Genomic DNA, 23,086 nt, shown 5'->3' on the forward strand with positions numbered 1-23,086 from the left:
ATTAGGAAACTTGGAAAAACTGGTCTGGGATTAGTTAAAAATAAGTCTAGGAATTTAATTAATGCAAAGCAACAACAGAGTTGATTAACTTGTTTATCGCTTAATGAGAGGAGAGGTTTGGTTGATCAAAGGGACCACTTTGATCAGATGCATAAAGTTTGATTTCTCTAAAGCATTTGATTTACTAGGGGACAACATTCAGATAAAAAAATGAACAGTATCATATCAGTAGAGGGTATGTAAAATGGACTAAAAACTGCCTAACTGACAGATCTCAGAAAGCTGTTGTCAAAGGGCCATGGTCAGCGGAGGGGCAGGGGGCGTTTCTAATGAGGTTGTGCAGAGATCATTTCTAGGCCCGATGCTATTCAATATTTTCATCAACTACCTGGAAGCAAATAGGAAATCTTTGCAGACCAAATTTGTGGACAACCCAAAGATTGGCAGAGTGGTTACAATGAGGTAGCCAAGGCAGGCATACGGGTTGATCTGGAGCCTTTGGTGAGCTGCAGTCACGCAAATAAAATGCTTTAATACAGACAAATGCGAAGTTATCCTCTCTGAGCAGGGAACACAGGCTCGACCCACAGACTAAGGCATTGTATTATGGAACGCAGGGCCTCTGAAAGGAATTTAGGGGTCATTGTGGACACCCAACTCACCGTGAGGTGCCAGTGTGATGCCAGGCAGGAAGATAGATGGGTTGTGACTCTATTCCTTCTGGCTGACACAAGCCTCAAAGGCCAGAGGACCCAGTGAGGGGTCGGGCGGGCACTGGTGTTGTGGGGGAATTGGGAGTGTACAGGCACTGTAAATAAAGAAACACGGATGACGCACCTGCAAGAGGGTTCTGAGACCCTTTCTTTTTGCTGTTCAAGCACAAGACACAAGGACAAGGGGGGAAGAAATCTGGGCCACCCTGTGACAGGAAGCCATAAAAAAGGATGGAAAAAATATTCTATTTTCCCATTGAAGGGAGGACAAGAGGCAATGGGTTCAATTACAGAATAGAAGTTTTAGATGAAATCTGCTGAAAAACTTCCTAACAGGAAGAACAGGAGGAAAATGGAACAAATGCCTCAGGAAGCTGTGGAAGGTGCTTTGCTAGAGCTTTTCCAAAGGAGGCTGGATGCCCATCGGTCTTGAAAGGTTTATACAGAACACATCTTGCATCCTGGCAGGGGTTTAGACTAGCTGAGCCTTGAGGTATCTTCTAACCCTTTGGCTCTATGATTCAACGATGAAAAATGCTACCACAGGCCAGGCCCCTGTTAAACACAAGTCATGGGGCTCAATACAGGGGTAACTAGGTGAAATTTAATGGCCTGTGTTATACAGGAGGTCGGACTGGATAATTGAATGGTCCCTTCTGGCCTTAAACTCTATGAATCCATCGATAAAGATAAAGAAAAGATAAAGAAAGTAGATCAGACATTTATATTTGCTATGTCTCATAAAACACAGACAAGGAAACACTGAATTACATTCAAAGTCTGAACTATAAAACTGATAAGAAAATTGTTTACTTAATACATATTTGGCCAGTGGAACTCCTTGCCACAGACATTATTGGAGCAAAGAGCTTAGCTGAGTGGGATTCAAAAATGGATTGGCCCCTGTAGGTAGTTCTGGTGGCCCCGCCGTAAGTTAAGGTTGTCTGGCACCTTAACCAAGAAGACCTCATTTTCAGTTGCTTATAAGTTTGCCAAACTTTCACCGTTTGGTCTGAAATTTCCGTCAATGGGTGTCTGCTTCCAGCTGACTTTTTTTTTGAAAGTTTCCGCCCAGACCATTCAGCCGACTACTCAAATGAAGCTAGGAGAGAAAATGTCTTGCCCATGTTGAAAAATTCTTATATTTTTTCCAGTGAGGAACCGTAGCACCTCCATCCTTTCCAGCATATAAAAGTCAGGTAACAGTCATCCTGTTAAAAACCAGAGCCCTGAAATGCAAGGGGAAGAGGTGACAGGGTCAGTGCATTAACACACAGCTGGCTCCTGAGATCTCTCCTCTGCTCTTACTCCAAGGGGAGTTTGGCGTCAGTGGGGCCTCAGCAAAATAGAGGCCATGAACTTAGAATTTGGCCTTGTAGTGTACGTCTACTAATGCCTGTGATCTTGAAGGATACTCTGTGCCCACTGAAATACAGCCACCTCCGGGATAGAGGCCATCAGCCATGCTGGGGGCGGGGAAACAGCTCTGAGGGACATTTTGGCCCACTAGAGTGGAGCAAACTCATCAGCTCTGGCAAGGGACCTGGGATATTTAATGGCTGTGCAGAGGGGAAAGGACCCAGACTTACTGTCTATCGCACCATGTGCACATTTCCCTGGGTTTGTTGAGAGGGGAGCTCCTCAGCAAGAGATAGGTACCTGTGAATGCTGAGACAGAAGTGTCTTCCCTCAGGTAGCCGTGTCCCACACCTCTCTCACCCCAGCATCTGCAGGAGCATCCCACGCTGAGAGCCGAATTGGTGGTGTGCACTGTTTATAATAGAGCTCTGTGCAATCCCATGGGAGTTCGCTCAGCCTCTAGTGGAGAATCACGCAAACAGGCTCGAGACCAGAGAGATTCTAGCCAATCTCTCTCTTTCCATGTCTCTGTTTCTGTGCTCTTTATCCATCTTTAGGAGTAAACAGTAATTAAGGGACCTTCCCTAAGGGAGAGGAGAACTCTTGGGCTCTGTGCTGAGTCGGAGAGGAATTGGCTGCTTTGTGTACTTGTGTATATTTAAAAAATATAAATGGACTATGAGTAAATAGTAGACAAACAGATCTGGGCAAAGTGGAGACACTAGCAGTTATTTTCAGGTACACAGGGCTATCGCTAAGTGATCAGGGATATGTAATTCTCGTCATTAACTACCACCATACTGTGCAGCACCTTTCACTGAAGGATCTTCAAAATACCTAGCAAATGAAAGTCACTATGATCATCTCCCCATTATACAGATAGGCAAAATGAGGGAAAGAGAAATGTGACTTGGCCACACAGAGAACAAGAGATGGAATACAGGGTCCTGACTCCTTTCCATGACCACAGTTTCTCCATCAGTGACTGAGCACATGAAAAGAAGGAAATGGACTCATGCTCTAGCATGGCCTGTTCTTTGGGCAGATGCTACTGATTTACCTGGGGGTGCAACTTGAAACTGGGGTACCACCGAGTCCTCTGGCATACTAATCTGGGCTCCTTCTCATGCTGTAAGTCTCTGACAAGTGGCAAGCCTCACCAAGCCTTGCATTTACACAGCCATACACAGACAGGGATACACCAGCTGAACTTATAGGAATGCTTTCATCACTCATGAACCAACAGTAGAGAGACTCCAGCCAATTCCTCCCATCTCCCCAGCCTAGCACCTCAGAGCTGTCTCGTCTTGCCCTGGTCTGAAGCTTGAACAGTGTAATTTTATTACCCAATCTGCCCCTCCCTCAATGAGAAGAGGACAATGAATTAGTGTTAATATTCCTGAGCATATGCTATTTTGCATTTCACACATCCAAGTGTTGCAAACATTGTAGTGTTATCTACAGGCATTCTTGGAAAGTGCTATGTACCTTTTAATACTTTGTACATCAGCCTATTGATATTACAAGTCAGTAAATGTGCCTTCTCTGGGTCGCTAGGAAACCTCTCTTTGTATCTGTCATAAATATAAAGGGAAGGGTAACCACCTTTCTGTATACAGTGCTATAAAATCCCTCCTGGCCAGAGGCAACATCCTGTTACCTGTAAAGTGTTAAGAAGCTGAGCATACCTGGCTGGCACCCAACCCAAAGGACCAATAAGGGACAAGATGCTTTCAAATCTTGGGGGGAGAGGGAAAGGAAGGCTTGAGGTGGGGTGCTTCAGTTTCTCCTTCCACATAGCAGACTATGTTTATTAGGGTTTCCCTACTGTGAGAAGCTTTGATCCTGTTTACAGGTGCTAGCTGAGAAGCAGCATCCCCATAAGGCTTCTTGTTTACAACTCCAACCATGTCCAATAGCTTTCCCCCAAAATCATGCACATTATACCTTTTTATAGGAGTTACCATCAGTATTGAATTCTTTGTTATAAGGTTTATTGTTAGCAACAAACTTTGCATCATGAGATTGAACAATAACACAGAATCTTTTGTCAGAGGTACACTTTTCTCAGACTTTTTATTTTGTCACACTTTCTGCTTGGACAGTATGTTTCTTCAAAATCCACTGTGACTTTCAACTCCCCTCTGAACCTCAGCATGTGTTTAGTAAGTGGTTTTCCTTTCCCCGCAGTGTCCCTCTCAGAAGGGTTCTCTAATTTCTGAGTGAACATACCCAAACACACTTGCCCCGCTCCTTCTCCGAGGTTCCACCCCTCTCACTCCATCCGACCTCCCTTGGTCACTAGGTCTCCCCCTCCCTCGCTCTCTCATTTTAACCAGGCTGGGAGGGCTGGAGAGGGTCCCTTTTCGACCAGGTGTTCAGTTGAAAACTGGAGACCTTGTAACCCTGCCTGTCGGTGGGGATCTCAGTCAAAGGTCATCTTTGGGGTCCTGGTATACCGGGATCTGGTGGGGTTAGGATGTAAAGAGAAATTGAGTGTTGGCTAGCCCTCTGTGGAGCTGCTTCCCAAACCCAGGGTTATGCATGCAAAACAAAACATGCAAAAATATCCACCTCCCCTTTGGGCTTTTCCTGTGATCCCCACTCTAAGCACTGGGACTCCCCACCCAGTTCATAAAGGGTAGGGATCTGTGCTCTCTGGGCTAAGAGGTGTGTCTTGTGCCAGCAGCTCTTTCCCAAATGCTCTCTGTGTCTTACCAGCCCAGGGAATTTCCTTCTCCCCTGTGTCAGGTGGGTCATTAGCATTTCCACAGACAACTGTTTCTAAAGTGAGATCCACACCCTGTCTTAAAGAGACACAGTTAGTTTTCACAAGCACATCAGGAACTAATTCCTGAATAATCAGGACCTGGATTGAGGTGCCCTCCCTCACCCCTCTCTATCCCCAGGAAGTCTGTGGTGTGATTGCTCCCTCAGGAAGTCAGTTACACAGTTTCCTCTCAAAACCTGAGCCATGGGTTGAGTGCCTGAGTACACAGATGCTTAACCAGCCATTTTGTCTTGGGCATCCTCCCCTATGCGATGAGTGAGAAAACAATTCCTGTTCTCCCACTATTCCTCCCGCAGTTTCCTACTCTGGGCCCCCTCTAAGACACAGACCCCAATGCTCTCTAGGGTGGGACCTATACCCCAGTTAGCCATAGCTGCCTCAGATCCAACAGCATGGACAGTTGTCTCCGTGAGAGGCGCTACACACTTCTCCCTCTGTGGGGTGGTGTTACCTCCTGCTGAGTGTTAAGGGAAATCTCACCCACCTCTGTAGGGGTTTCATAGAATCATAGAATATCAGGGTTGGAAGGGACCCCAGAAGGTCATCTAGTCCAACCCCCTGCTCAAAGCAGGGCCAATTCCCAGTTAAATCATCCCAGCCAGGGCTTTGTCAAGCCTGACCTTAAAAACCTCTGAGGAAGGAGATTCTACCACCTCCCTAGGTAACGCATTCCAGTGTTTCACCACCCTCTTAGTGAAAAAGTTTTTCCTAATATCCAATCTAAACCTCCCACACTGCAACTTGGTTTCTATGATTCCATCACCCTTCCCTGGGATCCCCTCCAGGACAAAGCTTCCTAAGCTCCCTAGCATTTGGGTTTGTTCCCTGTTTAGCGGCAACCTGGACATTTGGGAATAGACTCTCCTCCTTCCCTGAGGAGATGTTGCCTTCAGCTGCCGGGCAGGAGCTGGTCTCAGCCACCCCCACCCCTGGAAGCATTCAGCTTCCCACTGCTGCAAAGGAATAAAGAAGACTTACTCCCAATTCCTCAGAAGTTGCTAGGACTTTCCCCTTTCCCTCTGGGGTCCCAGCAGAATGCTCCTTCTTCCTGCAGGTGGATATTTTAACAGCTTGGTTAAACAGAAAAAATTATTACTGATTAGCATATCAGCAGTGTTATTATCTCCTACACACACTGATTATACAACTTCCACACCCTCAGTTTCTATGCGCATTTTAGCCAAAGGCACAAGGATTTGGTAACAGCCTGAGAACATAAGAACACTAATATCATAGTAATAAAGGCTCTGCCATCTGTCCTGTCAGTATGTCACCCTTTTGAACGATATGCTACGTAAGCTCAGACATTTCTGCCCCTGTATCATCCCACCCAACGTGTTCCGTGCCATTAATCCTGATGGCCTCGATGGTTTTCATGCCTGGGTGTGCAGAGGCTAATTTTACAATCCCAGTATCATATGTGACAGGTGCCTGAGGAACATCTGTGCTCAGGGTCGCAGCATTTGCATGGGCTACCTGCTGCTGGCTTTCTCCCAGCACAGGGCTTTGATTCCTCAGGTGATCAGTGGAATTACACTGGTTGCACCTTCTGGATTCTTCTGTTTTTACCAGTGATTTGGGTCGGGGATGAGGGGAATGAGGTAAAATGGAACCCTGCTTCCCACCAGGTTTAAACCCCTCTGTTTGTGCTTTATTCAAATTAAATACTTGTGTCTGTCAAAATCATCAATTAGACCACTCACCTCATCCACAGGTTTCAGCATTTTGTCCCACAGACACTGTTTAACATCATCTTCACATCTGTTAAAGAAATACTTCTCAGCAAGAAGGTCAAACATTCATTTTTAAATATATTTTCTATTGTTCATACCAGCACCATATTGAGGATTCCACTCTGTATGTTTCAGGGACAATCTGACATTTTTCAGAACCATTTCTCTGCATTTACAATAAGCTACAGCATCCTCAAATGTCATTTTACTGAGTATATAGAATCATAGAACTGGAAGGGACCTTGTGAGGTCTTCAAGTCCAGTCCCCTGCACTCCTGGCAGGACCAGCAACATTTAGACCACCCCAGACAGGTGTTTGTCTAAGTTACGCAGAGCTGTACTAGTTATCTTTGCAACCAAAGTGAGCATCTTCTGGTCATCAGGAGTCTGATGAATCACACAGAGCCTCTCAAAGGTAGTGAAGTATTCAACAATATCACCTGCCTCTTTGTATGCAGAACACAACTGTTCCCCGATGATCCCTCTGGCATACAAGCCTGTTCCCCCTTCCCACTGTAAGGTAGTGACAAGGAGAAGACCCCTCCATGTACTGCTGCAGTTTCCACGATATGCATCTGATGAAGTGAGCTGTAGCTCACGAAAGCTTATGCTCTAATAAATTGGTTAGTCTCTAAAGTGCCACAAGTACTCCTTTTCTTTTTGCACTTACACAAACATTCACAGGCAGGGACACACCCAGCTCAGTTACATGAATACTTTCACCAGTCACTCATGAACTAAGAGGAAAGAGTCTCCAGGCAGTTTCCCACAGCTCCTCAGCCTAGGACCCCAGAGCTATACCATCTTGTCCTGGTCAGAATCCTAACCAGTGTTAGTTTATTACTCAGTCTTCCCCGCCCTGAATGTGGAGAGGACAATGTACCAGCCCCTGTTGCTGAGCAAATTTCCCTTTATGCCATGTGGAGGGAACTTCATTTTTTGAAGCACAGTCAGTGGAAAAGTGCAGGCACAAAATGGAATCCAGGGTCACATGAGCTAGTCACATAACTTTGTATGCGTCAGTGAGTCATAGCAGGGGCCATAACCCACATTCTTGTTAGAATGTCCACAGGAAAGTCCATCAGGTGGGGATGAGCTTTTTCCATGGCCTATTGTGCTTATGGATGGGCCATCAAGTTGAATAGTCCATTCACAAAGTGCTGGATAGATGGTATGTAAAGTACCCTGTGGGAGTTACCACAGGAGCAAACACATCTGAAATACAGGTATAGTCAATATTCGTAACTTCAGATCCAAAGAAGAGACATGCGTACAAATAGGATAATCATATTCAGAAAACCATAACTTTTCCATAGACACCTCACATGACATATTTTGGACTAGATTTGTTGCAATTATATAACAGTGGTGCATACGGGGGTGCCAGGGAGTTGCTTTTGGGTACAGCATGTTACAGCAATACATCTACCAAATTAAAGCTCTCTGAAATCTAATTTTGTATTTTTATATAAGACATGCATCCATGTCCTGAAAAAGACTGCATTATAGCCTTACTGTAGGAGAAAAGCAAATGGAGGTACAGAGCAAAGGAAAATGAAAGACTGTTTTTCCCGTTACCTATCGCATGTGCAATATGTGACCCCCTGAAAATGTCCCTCTCACTTTGCTTGTTCAGCAAGTGTCACCTGCATTTTCTGTTTGGCAGACCTCAGCCTCACACACATTATTGGATCAACAGAAATTTTGCCACAGTATCTGGGGAGCCATTCGTACTGTCAGTCATCATCAGCATCATCATGGCTAATCCCAAATGAATGTAGCCTCCTTGCAAACCCCGGACTGTCTGGATCTGTCTCTTGGAAGGTGATGAAGCAGGTCTGGCTATATATTCACGCAGTGGCAGTCTTGTTGTGCCTCTGAAGTTTTCGGCACCCACGTGATCACTGGCCATGCAGTAACATTTCTTGGTATGCTCACTTCAGTAACTGCTGGTCATTTACTCTAGTAATGTGTCCCCAGCAAGAGAGCTGCCAAAACTGCCACCATTTATGGGAGTAGTTCTGGGTTCAATACATACTCAATATATACTCACTCCTGATTTTGTGCTTCCCCTTGATATGGAGCAGATATTAGAGACTATTGACAACTTCAGCCCAGATTTCTTCAGCCTCCCTCAGCCCCAAATTTTGCTTCCATCCACTGGAGCTTTGGCATCTATTGTTCTATAGATCTGCAGTTTTGTAGTAAGGCTGCGGTCCTGACATCCCCACAAAGGTCATGGAAGGAGGAGGGCAGTAGTTGCTGCTCTACGAGCACCCACATCTTTCGAGCAGCCTCCAGCCCTGTCTATGAAGCTGCCACCTCCCCAGCAATTCCTCCAGATGGGTTAATATTTTCTGTACTTATGCTGAATGAGCACCAGCCCTCCAAGGAGCCAGGGGGCAAGGGTGATGTACTTGGGGGTCTGGGAGGCAAGGGGGGATAATAGGGAGAAGGGAAACCTCCCCCTGGGGTGGGCCCTTTTCCTCCCCCATCAATGGCCCTGTCACCCTCTCCTCCTTGGGCCCCACTAGACTGCATCTGACACAGGCCAGGCCCACCTGCTCATCTGCACATGACGGGGGGCTTGCCCCCAGGGCTGGAGCAGTAGTGATGGCAGAAGGGTTCTGTTAGTAAGGGGGTTGGATGAGATGACCTCCTGAGGTCCCTTCCAACCCTGATCTTCTATGATTCTATGAAGGAAGGAGGGGCGAGTACATGGAAAAGTCCACCAGGGTCACCGGCAATGGCAGGGCATGTATTGTCCTGGTTCTTGGGGGTCCCAGATGCCCCTCCATGCTGGGGCAGGGGGACAATCCCTCTGCACATCCCCCATCAGAGGTAACACCAGGCCTCCTCCGAGAAGTAATGCACCAGGTAGTGGACCCCTTGTAGGCACCAGTCAGACTCCTCCAGTGCCACTCCATCACTCGCCACGGGCTGCAGTTTGATTTGGATCTGCTGGTGGAAGGACAGGATGTGACGGAGGATAGGGTCCTTACAACCCAATGGGAGTGGGCTCATTATAGATATCAGCTTCCTTCGGGGTGGAGAGGAATGGCAGAAGGGTTCTGTTAGTAAGGAAGGGAGGAATGGAGGTAAAAACCACACCTACGCCCACGTCCCCAAGGGGCTGAATAGGGACAAACTCCCCCCACTGCCAGTCCCTTCTCCTCTGCCTCCTGGAGGATGGCCTCCGATGACAAGAAGACCACCTTCCCATACATCATGGAGATCGCCACCATAGACATAGGCTGCACCACCCTTGCCAATGTCTGCACCTAGGTCTCCACGTGGGGCAAGGCGAGCACCAGGAGGCAACAGACACCATGCTTCTTGGTCAGGGTGGGGAAGGGACTCCGGCCACCAGGGATGGAACTGGAGGTGGCAGTTGGGGCAGATGACGTGGTGGTGCATGGAGGGGCTGCGGGCACCTGGGCGTTTACTCTGGGATCCAAGGGTGGAATGTCTCTAGAGCTGGTGGGAGGAACTACAAGGGAAGGGGCCTGCAGCTAACAATCTAACAAACACTGAGTCGGGGTAAGCAAACTAAGAGGAAAGAAAAACTCCCAAAGGGCCAAAGCAGCAGACGGGGAGAAAACAGGCAAAAAGGGGCGGGCGGGGCAGGTGGCAGGCGGAAGGAGCCAACTGCTGCAGGAGGGCTGGTGGGCAAAGCAGAGGGAGGCCCACCATCCAAATGAAGCTGGGAGGGTAAGTCCAAAGGGGGATGGGAGGCATGTGTCACTCAGCGCCTGTGTCACTCAGTCTTTTTTCCTGCCGCTGGAACAGTCCCAGATGGCGTAAAGGGTGAAGCAGATGGCCGCATCAAGGGGTGAAGAGCAGGTCCAGTTGGTCAGTGGGTGGGGGAGTTCTGGAACCGGTTCTGTTCAACGTCTTCATCGGTGATTTAGATAACGGCATTGAGAGTACACTTATGAAGTTTATGGATGATACCACACTGGGAGGGGTTCCAAGTGCTTTGGAGGATATCATTATAGTTCAAAATGATCTGGACAAACTGGGGAAAAGGTCTGAGGTCAATGGGATGAAATTCAATAACGACAAATGCCAAGTACTCCACTTAGGAAGGAACAATCCGTTGCACACATACTAAATGGGAAATGACTGCCTAAGAAGGAGTCCTGAGGAAAGGGATCTGGGGGTCACCATGGACCACGAGTTAAATATGAGTGAACAGTGTACCGCTTTCATGAAAAAAGCAAACATCATTCTGGGATGTATTAGCCAGGGTGTTCAAAGGAAGACACAAGAAGTAATTCTTCCACTCTACTCCACGCTGATTAGGCCTCAACTGGTGTATTGTGTCCAATTCTGGGTGCCACATTTTGGGAAAGATCAGGACAAATTGGAGAAAGTCCAGAGAAAAGCAACAAAGATGATGATTAGAGGTCTAGAAAACATGACCTATGAGGGAAGATTGAAAAAATTTGTTTTTTTTTTAGTTTGGAAAAGAGAAGACTATTGGCTTGTCTACATTTACATTTTATAGCGCTCTAACTTGCTGGCTCAGAAGGGGTGAAAAATCATGCCCCCTGAGCTCAGCAAGTCTGAGCACTTTAAAGCTCCAGTGTAGACAGGCTCCCAGCATTCGGAGCTAATCCCCTCATGGAGGTGGATTACCAGGAGCACTTCAAAGCGCTGCCATGGGAGCGTTCCTGCAACTGCGCTTTGAAGTTTCCAGTTTACACATGTCCTGTGAGAGGGACATGATAATAGTTTTCAAGTAATTGTTCTTCTTAACCTCTGCGGATAGGACAAGAAGCAAAGGGGTTAAATTGGAGCAAGGGTGGTTTAGGTTGGACATAAGAAAAAAAATCCTAAATGTCAAAGTGGTTAAGCCCTGACATAAATTGCCTATGGAGGATGCAGAATCTCCATCATTGGGGATTTTTAAGAGCAGGTTGGGCAAACACCTGTCAGGGATGGCCTAGATAATATTTAGTCCTTCCATGAGGGCAGGGAACTGGACTAGATGACTCTCAAGGTCCATTTCAGTCTTATAATTTTATGAAAATGAGAGATTTGATGGAAAAGTGGGTAAGGAATTCGTAAACATACGCAAAGATGATTTAAAACAGTGTCTATGTGATAAAAAAGTGAAAACTATGCATGAGATGGCTTCTCTAGCAGAGGGGGTGTAAACTTTGTGGGAAGCAGGATTCCATTTTACCTCATTCCAATAATCCCAGACCCAAATCTCTTGTAAAAACAGAACAGCGCGGAAGGTGCTATCACTGTAATTCCACTGATCACCTGGGGAATCAATGCCCTGTGCTGGGAGGAAGCAGGCAACAGGTATCTCATGCAAATACTGAGACCCTGAGCACAGAAGCCTCTCAGATGCCTGTCCCGTCTCAAACTAGCCTCTGCACAACTAGGCATGAAGCACAACAAGGCTGTCGGCATTAACTGCAGGGAACACCTTCGGTGGGAAGATAAAGGGGCAACAATTTCTGTGGTTAGGAAAAAGAAAAGGAGTACTTGTGGCACCTTAGAGACTAACCAATTTATAAAAAGCTGACATCCTGCTAGGACAGATGGCAGAGCTTTTATTGGTAGGAGGTGAAAAAATCTTTGTGCCTTTGGTTAAAATGCACATAGAAACCGAGGGTTTGGATGCTGTATTATCAGTAGGGCTACTAGACAATAACCCCATTGATACACTAATTGATAATGATTTCTTCCATGTAGCTCAGGCTGTTAAAGTGTCCACCTTCAACACGAAGGAACATCCTGCTGGGACCTCAGAGGGAAAGGGGAAAGTCACAGGAACTACTGAAGGAAAGAGAGAGTCTCTTTGATTCCTGTGCAGCAGGGGGAAGCTACATGCTTCCAGGGGTGGGGGTGGTTGAGACCAGCACCTGCCCTGCAGCTGAAGGCAGCGTGTCCCCAGAGAGGGAGGACAGTTTATTGCCTGTTAGGGATAAAAATGTCCAGGTTGCAGCTAAACAGGACAAACCCAATGCTCAGAAGTGTAGGAAGATGTGTCCCAGAGCAGAGGCCAGAGAAGGGTGCTGGAATCACAGAAACCACTGAGGAGGTGGGTGAGATTTCCTTTAACTCTGCAGCAGGAGGCAACCCCAACTCAGGAAGGAGAGGGGGTGCAGCGCCTGCCAGTGACACAACTTCCCAGGCCCTTCACAGCTGAACTGGGGACAGGTCCCACCCTAGAAATGTCCCTGGGTGGGCACAGAGAAAAAAACTGGGGGAGGAATAATGGGAGTACAGGAAAGTCTCCTCACTGGTCACGTGGTGGTGGGGGAGACATCCAGGACAGAATGGCTGACTCAGCATCTGTGCACCTAGATACTCAAGCTGTGGGTCAGGCTTTGAGAGGGAACCATGTAACTGACCTCCTGAAGGGGAGCAGTCACACAACTGATCTCTCGGGGACAGAGAGAGGGGTGACGGAGGATACCCCAATCCAGGTCACAATTTTTCAGGACTTTGTTCCTGATGGGCTTGTGAAAACCAACTCTCTTAAAGACAGGATGTGGATCCAAATGAATAAATGGTTGTCTGTGAAAATGTGAATGACCCAACTCACAGAGAGGAGGAGTAAATTCCCTGGGTTGGGAAGACACAGAAATCAGCTGTGAAATAGCTGCTGGGAGAAGATCCACATCTTATTGCAAAAAGCACAGATCACAACTCTCTAGGTCCCAGTGCTGAGAGTGGGGATCACAAAGAAAGCATGAGATGGGGGTGGGCAAATTTTTTTGCATGGGCATAACCCTGGGATTGGCAAGCAACTCTACAGCGGGCTAGCCAACATGCAAAGTCACCTTACATCCTTTTCTCACTTGACCCTGGCAGACAAAGACCCCAAAATGACCTTAGACTGAGATCCCTACTGAAGGGGACACAGAGGGGAAAGGAAAACCAGTAATTAAACATGTTAAGGTTCACAGTGGAATTGAAAGACACAATGGGTTTGAACAAACCAAACTGTTCAAGCAAAAGGTGAGGTATAATAAAAATACTTGGGAACACCTGCCTGTGATAAAAGATGTGGAGTTATGGTTAAATCTCATGATGCAAAGTCTGCAACTAATGGTGAACCTTATAGCAAAGAATTTGGTACTGACGGTAAATGCTATGAAAGGGTGTAACATGCATGATTTTGGGGCAAAGCTTTTGGACACACTAGGAGTTGGAAACAAGAAGCCCTATGGGGATAGTGCTTCTCACTAACACCTGTGAACAGGCTCAAAGCTCATCACAGCAAGGAAACCATAATAAACCTAGTCTGCTGTGTGGAAGGGGAGACTGAGTCACACCACCTCATGGCATTGATGAATATCTGTGTTGAGTTACCCCCAGTTGGAAAAGTGCAATGGTTGACAATGCTTCAAAGATACAAAGATACGTTCTCTAGAGACCCAGAGAAGGCACACTACCTGACTTTTAATATCACTGGGATGATCTACAAAGTGTTAAAAGCTACACAGAACTTTGCAAGAACATGTGGATAATACTACAATGTTTTTCAACTCTTGGGAGCTTTATGGTCAAAACCTAAAGGGGACTTTGGACACACTGTGTCCATATTAGTCAGTGACTAACTCTGCTGCAGTAAATTAAGGGGGGAGGTGTGACATTCTGCACCCAAAACAACACCCTGGCACCCCAATACTTACCACAGTGATTTGATTATGATGTGTTTTACATACAGTATACCACGTAAGGTTTCAATGGAAAAGTTTTATTTGCTGAATATGATTACCCTATTTGTATGCATGCATCAGTTTTATACATAAAGTTATGAACATTGACTATGTACCAGTATTTGAAATGTGTTTGCTCCTCGGTAACACCCACAAGAGACTTTACATCCACTTGGATGAACCATTCAAGTTAATGGACCTTTAAGAAACATGATAGGCCTTAGAAGAAGCTTAACCCCACCTGATGGACTTTCCTGTGAATGTTCTAGCCAGGATATGGGTACTGGCCCCTTCTATGACTCACTGAAGCAAGTGTGTGTGTGAACAGTCATGTGACACTGGACTCCATCTTGTGACTGTTCTTTCACATTAACTGTGCCGGGGGCTTTTGCTTGGAAAACTGAAGTTCCCTCCATGTGGCAGAAGCTATAATGGGGAGAAGCGGCATCATCACTCGGCCTCACTCCCCCAATAATTCAAGACCTGTAAATACCTTAGAAACGTGGACTGAACTGGGGATTTGGTCCCAGGCTGAAGGGATATCTAGTCTGTGTATAGAAGATTGGTGGACTAACTGTACCATAAAGATGAGATACTGCTTGATTCAAACTCTGTCTAGTGTACAGAACTTAAGTTGTGATTTTGTTTATTTCTTAGGTAATCAGCATCGATCTGTATGCTACTACTTATAATCACTTAAAATCTATCTTTCTGTACCTAATCTGTTTTATATTTTTTTTACCTAACAGCACATTGTTTGAAATGTTAAAGGGAAATCTGCTCAGGAGCAAGGGCTGGTGCATTGTCCTCTCCACATTGGGGAAGAACAATGGTCTCAAGTTGCATTGGGGAAGATCTAGGTTGGATATTAGGAAACACTATTTCACTAGGAGGGTGGTGAAGCACTGGAATGGGTTACCTAGGGAGGTGGTGGAATCTCCTTCCTTCGAGGTTTTTAAGGCCCGGCTTGAGAAAGCCCTGGCTGGGATGATTTAATTGGGGTTGGTCCTGGTTTGAGCAGGGTGTTGGACTAGATGAGTTCCTGAGGTCTCTTATATCTCTAATCTTATGTGATTCTGTGAGAGGCAGACTGGGTAATAAAGTTAGACTGGTCAAACTTTTGATCAGGGCATGATGGTACAACTCTGGGGTCCTAGGCAGGAGAGTTGGGGAGAGCGCGCTGGAGCCTCTGTATTGTTGGATCATGAGTGTTTAGTGAAAGCATTCATGCAAGTACACATGTTCATGTCCCTGTCTGTGAATGGTTATTTAAGTGGGAGATCTGAGATGACTGCACCTTGCCAGAGTTTCACAGTGTGAGAAGGGGGCCAGATTGTTTTTGCAGAGGGTTAGGAGGTAACCACATTCCAGGTTGAACCCCAGGAAGTCCATCACACCCACCCAACAAACAGGCCCGGTTAGACCATGAGTTCATATCCCTCTTGCCTTGTGCTCAGTTAGTGACGGAGAGACCATGGTTACGGCAGGGAAATCAGGACTGATGCATTCTGTCTGTCATTCTCTGTGTGACCTTTCCCAGTTCACACCTCCCCATGCATCAGTTTACCTATCTGAATGATGGCGATGTTTTCATGGTGACTTTCCTCTGCTAGGTATTTTGAAGATCCTCTAATAAAAGGTGTTAAAGGGTGATGATAGCTACAGATGAGAATTAAAGATCTGTGATCTGTTAGTGACCTCACTGTGTGCCTGCAGAAAGTGCTCAGGTCTCCCTTCAGTTATCTATCTCTCGATCTCTCTGTCTACTACTACTCATCCCACCTGGGCATTTACAGGTGTCAGGCCCTGTGCAGATCTAGGCACTATCCCTAGGTTTCTTAGTAATCAACTATAATTTTTAAATATACACAAATGCACAGAGCAGCCAATTCTTCCCTCACTCAACACACAGCCCAAGAGTTCTCATCGCCCTTTGGGAAGGCCCCTTAATTACTGTTTACTCCAATAACAGGATAAAGAACACAGAAGCACAGACATGGAAAAATAAATACTGGCTAGAGTGCCTCCGGTGTCCAGCCCATTTCCATTCAGATGCTGCTTCTCCCCTAGAGGCTGAGTGAACCCCCCTGAGCACAGAGCTATATTATAAACGGTGCAGACCCCTGTGTAGGCTCTCAGCTTGGGATGCTGCTGCAGATGCTGGGGTGAGAGAGGAGTGGGACATGGCTACCTGAAGGGGATTCCCAGGGAGGACACTTCCTTCTCAGGATTCACAGGTACCCATCTCCTGCTGAGGAGCTCACCTGTCCGAAAAACCCAACAGAACATGGGCGGGATGGGATAGAGATTAGGTCAGCCCAGGGCCCTGGACACAGGTGGTGAGTTTGCTCCAGTGTCACTGGCCAAATTCTCCCTCTTTGCTGCACCCTCCACCCCGACTGATGACCTCCAGCCCCAATGTGTCTGTATTTCAGTGACACTGTGGATCCTTCAGCATGAAAGGTGTTAGTAGATGTCCAATACAAGGCCAAATTCTGAAAAGCCATGCCCCACGGTTTGCTAAGGCCCCACTAAGGCAGAAGTCTCGTTGGAGTTAGAACTGAGAAAAGACCTCAGGAGCGACATGTGTGTTAATACACAGACAGTGTCACCTCCTCCTCTTGCATTTCAGGGCTCGTCTGTTAATGAGTAACAGGGAGGGGAGCTGTAACCTGACTTTAATTTGCTGGAAAGCATGGAGATGATAGCACTCCTCACTGGAACAATTATACAAATTTTTCAACATGGGAAAGACATGTTTTCTCCTAGCTTCATTAATGAAGTCAGCTGAACTGCTATGCCTAAAACATTCAAAAAACAATTCAGCCAGAAGCAAACACCCAGTATGGGAATTTTTCAGTCCAAACAGTGACAGTTTGGCAAACTTATAAGCAACTGAAAATAAGGTCTTCAAATTGAACGTGCCAAACTGCCCTAACTAAAAGTCGTGCCACCATCACCACCTACAATGGCCAATCCATTAGAAAATAAGAACATAAGAAAGGCCCTACTGGGTCAGACCAAAGGTCCATCGAGCCTAGTCTCCTCTCTTCTGACAGTGGCCAGTGCCAGGTGCCCCAGAGGGAATGAACAGAACAGGTAATCATCAAATGATGCATTCCCTGTTGCTCATTCCCAGCCTCTGGCAAACAGAGACTAGAGACACCTTCCCTCCCCATCCTGGCGAATAGCCATTGATGGACCTATCCTATCATGAATTTATCTAGTTCTTTTTTGAACCCTGTTATAATCTTGACCTTCAAAACATCCTCTGGCAAGGAGTTCCACAGGTTGACTCTGCGCTGTGTGAAAAAAATACTTACTTTTATTTGTTTTAAACCTGCTGCCTATTCATTTCATTTGGTCAGCCCTAGTTCTTGTGTTATGAGAAGGAGTAAATAGCACTTCCTTATAGACTTTCTCTACAGCAGTCATGATTTTACAGCCCTCAGGCATATAGTCCCTTAGTCGTGTCTTTTCCAAGCTGAAAAATCCCAGTCTTATTAATCTCTCATCACACAGAAGTGCTTCCATACCCCTAATCATTTTTGTTGCTATTTTCTGAACCTTTTCCAATTCCAATATATCTTTTTTTAAGATGGGGTGACCACATCTGCACACAGGATTCAAGATGTGGGCACATCATGGGTTTATAAAGAGCCAATATGATATTTTCTGTCTTATTATCTGTCCCTTTCTTAATGATTCCCAACATTCTGTTTGCTTTTTTGACTGCAGCTTCACACTGAGTTGATGTTTTCAGGGAACTATCCACAATGTCTCCAAGCTCTCCTACTTTAGTGGTAACAGGTAATTTAGACCCTATCATTTTATATGTGTAGTTGGGATTCTGCTTTCCACTGTGCATTACTTTGCATTTATCAACATTAAATTTCATCTGCCAATTTGTTGCCCAGTCATCCAGTTTTGAGTGACCCTTTAATAGCTCTTCACACTCTGCCTGAGACTTAACTATCTTTAGAAATTTTGTATTATCTGCAAATTTTGCCACCTCACAAACCCCTGGGGAACATCAGGTTTTACCTCTCTACATTCTGAAAACTGACTATTTATACCTACCCTTTGTTTCCTATCTTTTAGCCAGTTACCAATGCATGAGAGGACCTTCCCTCTTATCCCATGACAGCTTAATTTGCTTAAGCGCATTTGGTGAAGTACCTTGTCAAAGGCTTTCTGAGAATCTATGTACCCTGCACCCACCAGATCCCCCTTGTCCACATGCTCATTGACCCCCTCAAAGAATTCTAGTAGATTGGTGAGGCATCATTTTCCTTTACACACGTTGACTCTTCCCCAACAAATAATGTCTTTCTACATGTCTGACAATGTTGTTCTGTACTATAGTTTCAACCAGTTTGCCTGGTACTGAAGTCAGGCTTACCATCCTGTAACTGCAAGCGTCACCTCTAGAGCTATTTTTAAAAATTGGCGTCACATTAGCTATCCTCTAGCCATGTGGTACAGAAGCTGATTTAAATGATTGGTTACAGACTACAGTTAGTAGTTCTGCAATTTGACATTTGAGTTCCTTCAGCAGTCTTGGGTGAATCCCATCGGGTTCTGGTGACTTCTTACTTGTTTAATTGATAAATTTGTTCCAAAACTTCCTCTAATCACACCTTAATCTGGGACAATTCCTCAGAATTGTCAGCTAAAAAGAATGGCTAAGGTTTGGGAATCTCCCTCACATCCTCAGCCGTGAAGACCAATGCAAAGTATTGATTTAGTTTCTCCAAAATGGCTTTATTGTCCCTGAGTGCCCCTTTTTCATCTTGATCGTCCTATGGCTCCACTGGTTGTTTAGCAGACTTCCTGCTTCTGATGTACTTAAATAAAATTTTGCTCCTATTTTTTGAGTCTTTGGGTAGTTGTTCTTAAAATTATTTTTTTCGTTTCCTAGTTATGTTTTTTGGCCTTCCTAGTTATATTTTTACACTTTAGAGAGGGATAGGTAATAAGACAGAAAATATCATATTGCCTCTATATAAATCCATGGTACGCCCACACCTTGAATAGATGCAGATGTGGTCACCCCATCTCAAAAAAGATATATTGGAATTGGAAGAAGTTCAGAAAAGGACAACAAAAATGATTAGTGGTATGGAATGGCTTCTGTATAAGGGGAGATTAATAAGACTGGGACTTTTCAGCTTGAAATGTCAATACTGGTTATCCATCATTGTTCCTGAAAACTTTCCTGCCATAGCGATTTAGTGTATCATAGAGTCATTTAGCTGTAAAATTCCTCTTCGTAGCTGTTCTTTGCTTGCTTTACCAGTACAGGGTTAAAAAATCCCCCAGGTAATGAAAAAAAAAGTGGGCACCTGAACAAAAGAGCCAATGGGAAGGTAAAACTTTTTAAAATTGGGGAAGAAACTTTCCCGTTGTCTGTTGTTCCCTGGGCTGGAGGGACAGAGCAGACATACTGTAGGCAGCTTAAGCCAGGTGTGATCATACATTATCAGACCATGCCTAGAACTACATATCTGAACTCCAGATGTGTAAGTAGATCAGAATAATTAGGGTTATTTCTTTTATTTGGCTAGTGGACTCCTTTTAAGCTGAACCCCAAGAAAGCTATTTTGCCTGCTTGATTTTTTGAATTGCTCTTTTTAAATCTTGTAAAAGCCTAAGTTTCAGATGTATTTTCTTTCTTTTTTTTTTTTTTTTTAATAAAGTTTACCTTTTTTAAGAACAGGATTGGATTTTCTTTGTTTTTGTGTCTTTTTGTAATTTAAGGTTTTGCCTAGAGGGATTCTCTATGGTTTGAATCTAATTACCCTGTAAGGTATTTACCATCCTGATTTTACAGAGGTGATTCTTTTACATTTTCTTGTATTAAAATTTTTCTTTTAAGAACCTGATTGTTTTTTTTCATTGTTCTTAAGATCCAAGGGTTTGGGTCTGTGGTCACCTATGCAAATTGGTGAAGATTTTTATCAAGCCTTCCCCAGGAAAGGGGGTGTAGGGTTTGGGTAGGATTTTGGGGGGAAAGACGTTTCCAAACAATGCTTTCCTAATAAAATAAACCCAGATAAACGTTTGGTGGTGGCAGTGGAAATCCAAGGGCAAAGGGTAAAATAGTTTGTTCCTTGGGGAAGTTTTAACCTAAGTTGGTAAAAGTAAGTGTTAGGGGGCTTATTCCTTCACCCACTTACTTCCCTGGTCCTTCTCGCATGAACAGAGAGCAACAATACCCGAAGTCCAAAGGTGCAAACAATTCGATGTTTATTGGGGTGAACTTCCAGCAAGCATGATTCCAGTTTCCTTCCTTAGTATCCTCCTTCCCACCTCTGACACCACAGAGCCTTACACCTGTGTCCCTGTTCCCATTCCTACCCTTAGCCAAACATGATTCCAACTTCCTTACTCCCATTCCCTGTTCCCATTTCCTCCTTTAGCAAATCATGATTCCAATTTTCTTACCCCCATTCCCTGTTCCCATCTCACACACCCACATGCCCACCCCCCACCCACACCCCACTCACTTCCTCATTGACTACAGATTATATAGTAAAACTTGAGTTCTGCTTAGCTATACCTTAACCAATCATTTTCCTGAAATTTAACTAACCAATCCTAACATATTGTAACATGATTATGTAACCAATTATATCCCACCACCTTCATTAGTTTACACCCAGCAAAATTAATTATACCGCAGACAGGAACAATCACAGAACCAGACAGAGATTATACAGACAAACAATAGCAAAGTGGGAACTATAATGACAAGACAACACAGAAGTGAGGATTTCACATCCCAGCTATTGATAAGTGAGTTCTTGCCAGACAGGATGCTATCAAACTGTTTCCTTTTACATTTTCTAGGCACTTCCCTTTCTCTGGAGGCGACAGGCACTATCAGGACAGGATTGTATCCTAACAGCCGAATAGCACCGTCTTTCAGTGTGACTAGTTTGGAATGTGAGGAGGTGACCGTTCGCTTCCCAGCTTATGGCTGCCTCTGCTGCTTAGCCAAAGGCCTGAGCCTACGAACAGGGCCACAAACTGTCACAGTAAGAGAAGGCCCTTACACCAGCAGACAGTGATTTTGATTCTTTCTTTTATACCTCTAGAACTAGCCAAGCGATAAGAATACACCTAAATTCTTAAAGTACAGGCCTTTGCAGACAGGCCTGAATATCTATATCCTAACTGTAAGCTTGGGAGGTTTTCATGCTGGTCCCCACATCTGTACCCTAGAGTTCAGAGTGGGGAAGGAACCTTGACACAAGCCTTAATGCAAGTATTAATTTTTAAAATCCTTATGGGTCCCACTTCTGCACTTGGAGTGACAGAGTTGGGATTCACTCTTGACAGGAACAATGATGAATAACCAGTATTGACAATCACGTTTCCTGCTGGTGCCTATTAAGGTTTCTCAGACCATGACATGTAGGAATTATTGATGCTGAGAGCCCCATAAAATATGGAATTGACATTAGAGAGGTCTGCTGTTCATAGTTCATTTCTCTGAATAATGAAAATGTCATTTTTCAGTGTGTGAGGAGCGACCAATCCGCCTCACCTAGGAGAACAGCCTCCAGTTGTGTATGTAGTGTCTCAGATTAACACTGTCTCTCCATCCAGGCATTTGTACGGCCACCATCACCCTAGAGCCGGGGCACATACAGGAAGTTGGGGGAACGTATGGTACATGCAGGAGACACCGTTCTGCCTCAGAGTTTGACACCTTCTCCCCTACTCCATGTCAGATTCCAACACAACCCACCTCACCAACCCCTCCACCTTCATCCTGCTGGGCATTCCTGGCCTGGAGGCCGCCCACGTCTGGATCTCCATCCCCTTCTTCACCATGTACATCATAGCCATCTTGGGGAACTTCACCATCCTGTTCACCGTGAAGACAGAGCCGAGTCTCCATGGGCCCATGTACTATTTCGTTTGCATGCTGGCCATCACCGACCTGGTTGTATCTACGTCCATTGTGCCCAAAATGCTAGCAATATACTGGTTGAATTCCAGAGAGATTGATTTCAGTTCCTGCCTCATCCAGCTGTACTTTTTTCACTGCTTCTCAGGGATGGAGTCTGGGATCTTCGTGGCCATGGCTCTGGATCGCTATGTGGCCATCTGCCATCCCCTGAGACATTCCACCATCCTGACAAACTCTGTGGTGGCCAAGATTGGACTGGCCATGATGCTGCGAAGTGGAATGGTCACACTGCCCTATCCCTTCCTGTTGAGGCAGTGGCCATATTGCAAAACCAACATCATCCCCCAGCCGTACTGCGCACATATAGCCGTGGTGAAGCTGGCCTGTGCCGACACCCGCATCAATAGTTACTATGGCCTTTTTGTGGTATTCTGTGTGATTGGTCTGGATGTGATTTTTATTGCCCTGTCCTACACCCAGATCCTCAGAGCCATCTTCAGCCTCCCCACGAAGGACGCCCGGCTCAAGACTTTTGGTACATGCATCTCCCACCTCTGTGCCATCTTAGCCTTTTACATCCCAAGTCTCTTCCTCTCCCTCATGTACCGGTTTGGCCAGAATGTGCCCCTGCATTTCCACATTCTCATTGCCAACGTTTACCTCTTGATGCCCCCCATGCTAAATCCCATCATCTATGGAGTGGGGACCAAACAGATCCGGGACAGGCTGCTCCGGCTCTTTACTCATAACAGAACCTAATTTTTTTCTCCTGGTGCTCTGGCTCTCAGACCTCCATACGGAGCTGGCAGGTGACATGGTGCTGGACAGTCAGAGAGACATTTACTCCTTTCCTAACCTCACTATGCTGAGCTGGTCTGGCA

General features: G+C 45.5%; 1 protein-coding gene across 1 annotated transcript in view; it reads left to right on the top strand.

Annotated features, from left to right (window-relative positions):
• The window catches only part of LOC311514552 (olfactory receptor 52K2-like), a gene marked incomplete at both ends in the record, with an annotated part of 64,584 nt that extends 41,620 nt beyond the window's left edge, over positions 1-22,964 (top strand). Inside the window, one exon of the mRNA XM_084617123.1 lies at positions 22,554-22,964. Within this exon, the coding sequence (XP_084473249.1) occupies positions 22,554-22,964 (411 nt within the window). The remainder of the gene's footprint in view (positions 1-22,553) is intronic.
• Positions 22,965-23,086: the final 122 nt, after the last annotated feature.

The sequence above is a fragment of the Lepidochelys olivacea genome (genome assembly GCF_965140295.1).
Source record: "Lepidochelys olivacea isolate rLepOli2 genome assembly, chromosome: 1".
Lineage (NCBI taxonomy): Eukaryota > Metazoa > Chordata > Testudines > Cheloniidae > Lepidochelys > Lepidochelys olivacea.